The 5360-nt window shown below is 57.3% G+C and overlaps 1 protein-coding gene across 1 annotated transcript; it reads left to right on the top strand.

The window, feature by feature from the left end:
• The first annotated feature begins 3232 nt into the window (after positions 1–3232).
• On the top strand, positions 3233–5151 carry FJX1 (four-jointed box kinase 1). The gene has a single exon (XM_015863599.2). The coding sequence runs from the start codon at positions 3353–3355 to the stop codon at positions 4511–4513; it is 1161 nt and encodes a 386-aa protein (XP_015719085.1). The 5' UTR covers positions 3233–3352; the 3' UTR covers positions 4514–5151.
• The last annotated feature ends 209 nt before the right edge of the window (positions 5152–5360 follow it).

Here is a 5360-nt window from a genome sequence, read left to right as displayed (position 1 = left end):
GGTAATTAACCCCTCACCCAGCTTACCAGAAGATGATGGAGTCTCTTTTTAAAGATAGTATCTTTCTAAGCGATGCACACTTCTTCATGGGTGTGGAGGATGGGTGAGGGAGAGAGAATGTCTATGGGCTGTGATCCAGGTGCTTTGTCCTTCTCTTTTCCAGAAAGACGCCAGTTTGGGGTCTGCCCTCTCTCTTGTGTTATGCTGCATCAAGGCAGCTGCCTGGAATAGCTGTGCAAGCAGCGCTGAGCAATGTTCTTCTCCTGTGTGTTTTGGCAGCCAGGAGGAGAATAGATTTGCTATCAATATATATGACACGAAAATAGCAGGCAATGGGATCTAACCCTTCAGGAAGCCTTATCTGAAAGCAGGGGCACATACCCACTGCATTATTTATCCTCTCACGTGGTGATTACCTAAATTGCCTCAGCAATTTCACTGGAAAAGGTCCTTTGAATCTCTTTACTTCCCACCCTGAACAAATTGTGTTTTATGCAATGGACACGGGTAGCTCCAGAAGGGATGTATGCAGGGAGGGTAGAGAGCCTTGGATGCTGCATTAATACCAACTTCTCCCTGCCTTTGCAGCTCACCTTTAGCAGAGATATGAGCAAATTCCCTGGTGGATCGAGCACCATCAAGCACCTGACAAGTCTTATGAACACTTTCAAGAGCCAGGTTTGAGAGCTTGAGCACTTACTCATTTATTGCTTTGATATTAAAAACAGAGTCACAGATATTAAAAACAGAGAGACTTTGAGTATGGGGAAGATATGATCTGTTCTGTACACGGAAATTGCTCAGCTTCGTGCTCTACATGGTGCTTCAGATTACAAAAAAGACCTACAGAGTCTCATTTGTCAGGGAGCTTTTCTGAGGGACCAAAAGCAGAACATGACCGATAGAAAAGCTTCCAGGTTTCCCAGTTCCATCTTGTAACTCTTGCAAAAATCAGCCCTACACCTGAAGCGTGAGGTCCCTAATGTTCATCTCTGCTATGAAATTCAGAGCCACCTGATTTTCTTCAGCCCTGCTGCCATTGCAGCCATCTGCAAATCCTGCCCTGCAATTGCTGAAGTTCCTCACCAGAGGGATTCTTCTAAACTGGAAAGCATAAGTCCACTGTGACAATTGGGAGTACATAGAGACTACAGTGATGAAACCTTTGTACAACGCACTTCTTCTATGGAAGCAACATACAACGATGCTAAGCACAGAAATTTGCACAGTAAGCTTTTGCCAGTATAATTTAATCCAAAAATCCAACTGTTCCCCAGGAGGAAAGAACTGCATTGCCAGCAGCACTGTTTTGTTGGTAACTGTGCATCTGCATTAGAGCATTTTGCAAGCAGTTTCCCCCTGTCCAGGCAGCCAGAGCAGCTCCCTGGCCATGGGAATGAATGGGAAGGAGATGGCACCAGGAAGTTGTGCAGCAGTAAAGCAGTCTGCTGGTACAGGTCAGTGCGACATGAAAAGATCCTGAGAACCACGTTTTCACAAATCCAATGGATGAAACACAGAGGAGGTGTGGAGGGACAAGGAACATACAGTACTAAGGAAGTAAGGGCATCGCTTCCCACAGCCCATTCGCAGCTGTTTTCATGTCCCCAAAGCTGAGATCAACTCCTCACCTGCACCTGTCCCAAGAGCAATCAGAGACTGTTCCTTTAAAACAAAACAAAAAACACAAACAAACAAACCCCTGCTAATTTGGGAACTTATTGGCACCAGCTGACTGCAAGGAGCCAGAGCTTCTAAATAGGAGTGAGCACTAGTGGGGAAGATGTTGGAGAAGTAGTGCTGTTGTTTGGTAATCTGATGTGTGATTTCAAAAGAGTATGGACTGAGCTGGAGAAGTCCACCAGTGGGAAGAAGCTGCATGAAGAGCCTTAGGAGAGTCAGCCTAGGAAAATAATGCTGGACTGGAGAGAGGCATCCCTATTTCCACCAGGAGCCTGAACCAAAACTCGGAGTAAAGTAAGGACTTGGAGTGTTGTGCTACTGAGAGACCACACTGAAGGAACAGCTTGGGCTCACCTCACTGCTGTGTGCTGGGAAGGAGCTGGCAGCCGTGCTGAGTTAACGTGGCGGTCCCTGGGCTCAAGGACTTGGCACAGAGGTGAGTGAAATCCGGCACCGGGGAATCCCTGCCACCACCCCAAAGGTGGAGGTGAATGTAAAGTATCTGTCAGTGTTTGCTGAAGGGAGAGAAGCTTTTGGGCAGGATTAGTCCTAAGGGCTGATCATGGTAGTCCAAAGATGTCTGTGTTAGGAACACCTTCCATAACAGTGAGGAGGGGGCAGTGGGGCTGTGCAGAAGCCTCAGGCTGTAGGTGAGCATCAGGTGGAGAAGTGTGATGCTGATGCAGATCAGAGCTTGCCTGAGCTCTGGTCCCATGCTCTGCTGTGTTGTTTTGATCCCACCATTCCCCAGACAGTCTCTGGACCTGGCTTTGTAAAGTGGCTGAAACTGAGTTAACCTGAGAACAACAGAGGGGAGGCAGACTTCATCTTTTTGCTTGTGAGGATGCTGGATCTGGGCAGTGGCCAATCTGTCTTCCCCAGGATGAGCCTGGGAAGCCAGAGTCTGCTCTTGTTTATCTACAAGCTGCTCACAGTGGCACTGACAAAACAGTAATGAGACATCTGATTGACCCAAATAGATTCGTGATCACGGTTTCAGGAATGCTTAACGTCCTGTAAATCGAGCAGCGCATCAGCCTGCCTGACATTTAACCCTGTCCCTATTGTCAGGCTCTTTAGAACACTCCGGCGTGCTGTAGCTACAAGTCGGGCAGCGGCACGGCTGCCAGCAGCCCCTCGCCCTCCCTGCGAGCTGTCACAGGGGGGTAGCGTTACCGGCAGCGCGGAAACTCCCGGCAGGGTCTTCGGGGGCACGTAGTGGGACCACCCTGCAGGGAGCGCTGCGGCCGGCGGGAGGAGCTGGCGAGCCGCAGCGGGAGCTCGGGCTCGTAGTGAGCGGGATGGGGGCGGGCCGGCAGGACGGTGCTCTGCGGGGAGGTCCCGTGCCGACCCACGCGGTCCGGCCTCAGCTCGAGCGGCGGGGAGCCAGGGGCGGGTGGAGCCGCTCGGAGCGAGTGTTGCGGCGGGTGGGCCCTCCTCCTCCTCTTTGCTCGGCGTCGCCGCTTTAAGCGTCGCTCCACGCCGCGGGGCGGGGCGGGCCCCCCCGTTTCCCCACGTGGTGCGGGCCGGTGCCTGCCGGCCGCGGCGGAGCGGGGCGCACTCGGCGCGGGGCTGCTGCCGGGGCTGCTGGGCTCCGCGCCGCTGCCATGCGTCGCGCCGGGGCCGCCCCGCCGCCGCGTCCCGCAGCGCCGGCGTGAGACGCGGCACCATGGAGCGGGGCGGCCGCGCCGCGCTGGCGCTGGGGCTGCTGCTCCTGCTGCTGCTGCTGGGCGCGATGCTGGCGCTGCGGGAGCCGGCGCCGGCCCGGGACGAGGCGCGAGGCAGCGGCGGCGTGCAGAAAACTTTCCGGGCGCTCCTGGCCGCGGGCCGGGAGCAGCAGCAGCAGCAGGAGGAGGAGGAGAGGGAGAAGGACCCGCCGGCGGCCCCGGTGCGGCGCGGCATCTTCTGGAGCCGCGAGCTGGAGGCGCGGGTGCCGCCGGGCTTCGCGGCCGAGGAAGCGGCGGCGTGGCGGGCGGCGGCCCGCGGAGCCCGCGTGGCTTCGCTGGAGCGCGGCGGCTGCGGGCGCAGCTCCAACCGGCTGGCCCGACTGTCGGACGGGAGCCGCGCCTGCGTGCGCTACGGCGTGAGCCCGGAGCAGATCCAGGGCGAGGCGCTCTCCTACCACCTGGCCGGGCTGCTCGGGATGCAGCAGCGGCTGCCGCCCATGGCGCTGGCGCTGGTGGAGGCTCGCGGGCGGCAGTGGGAGCCGGTGCGGGAGGAGCTGCGCGGCTCGCACTGGGCCGAGGGCGCGGTGGTCAGCCTGACTCGCTGGGTGGACAACCTGACGGCCGTGGTGGCCCCCGCGCCGTGGGGTGGCGGGCGGCCGCGGACGCTGGCGGCGGGCGAGCTGAGCGGGCTGCCCGCGGAGCAGCTGGTGGAGCTGGTGCAGTGGAGCGACCTGATTCTCTTCGACTACCTGACGGCCAACTTCGACCGCCTGGCCAGCAACCTGTTCAGCCTGCAGTGGGACCCGCGCGTCATGCGGCGCGCCACCAGCAACCTGCTGCGCGCCCCCGACGGCGGTTTGGTCTTCATGGACAACGAGGCGGGGCTGGTGCACGGCTACCGCCTGCTCGCCACGTGGGACCCTTACAACGAGCCTCTGCTGCGCTCCGTCTGCGTCTTCCGCGAGGGCACGGCGCGGCGCCTGGCCGAGCTGCACCGCCGCCGCAACGCCGCCGCCGAGCTGCGACGCCGCTACCGGGCCCGGGAACCCTTGTGGGAGCATCTCGGCTTCCTATCGGAGCGGCAGGCCGAGCTGCTGCAGGCGCGCGTCGACTTCGTGCATCGCCATATCGCCCAGTGCCGCGCTCAAGCTGCTGCGCTCTGACGGCACCTGCCTTCCTTGAGCCACCGGTTTCCCCTCTTTCTGCCTAGTAAGGCTGCGGAGGTCCCTTCGGCCTCGACTCCTCCATGGGATGGGGAAGGAGTGCTTTCAACATGTTCTTTCTCCTGCGGCGAACGAACGTTGGCGCTGGGTCCGAGGACCGGTTGTACAAAGGCGCACCCTGGACTGGCAAACTGCCTCTCTCTGAAGCTTGGCTCCTACTGATTTCCCTGAAGGAGAGCAGAGCTGTCGTTGGCAGCGCGTCCTGCTGCGAGCGGGTGCTCCGGTAGCTGTTAGTCTGTGTTGTGGGTTCATCTGGTTTCGCTGTTCTGATCCTCAAGTGTGTGTCTGTAGTCGTCGCCATCCTTTGATTTGACGGTAAAATAACAGACTGACGGTGACTGAAGAGCACCCCCAAAGCATCGCTGTGTGCTGAGACTTGGGCGCAATAGTTAAAAGTGGAGAAACAAACAAACTGTTCCATGCACTTTACTTTGACTTTTTAATTTTTTTATAAACAGAAAGACCTTTTTATTTTACAAAGTCTGCCTTTTATGTACATTCTCTATGTTCATAAGCTTTTCTGTAACATACTAAAGAAACTGATATTTCAGTAATGCGTGTTGGTGATTTGCCTCCTTTGTGCTGACTAAGCTGCACTGCGTTCCATTGCATCCCACTGCATCGTATTCCACCTGTGGCCTGCCCTGTGCTGTGGCTCGGTCAGAGCCAACCTGCCTCTGCTGGCACCCAGATAAGCCTTTGGTTTTTGAAAGCTGCCGCGGGTGATGTGGGCAGAGCTGTGCCAGGTGCTCAGGATGCATCCCAGCCCTATAATGGGGCCACTATA

Source organism: Coturnix japonica, chromosome 5 (genome assembly GCF_001577835.2).
Source record: "Coturnix japonica isolate 7356 chromosome 5, Coturnix japonica 2.1, whole genome shotgun sequence".
Taxonomy (NCBI): Eukaryota; Metazoa; Chordata; class Aves; order Galliformes; family Phasianidae; genus Coturnix; species Coturnix japonica.
This window is presented reverse-complemented; position numbering and strand designations above follow the sequence as displayed.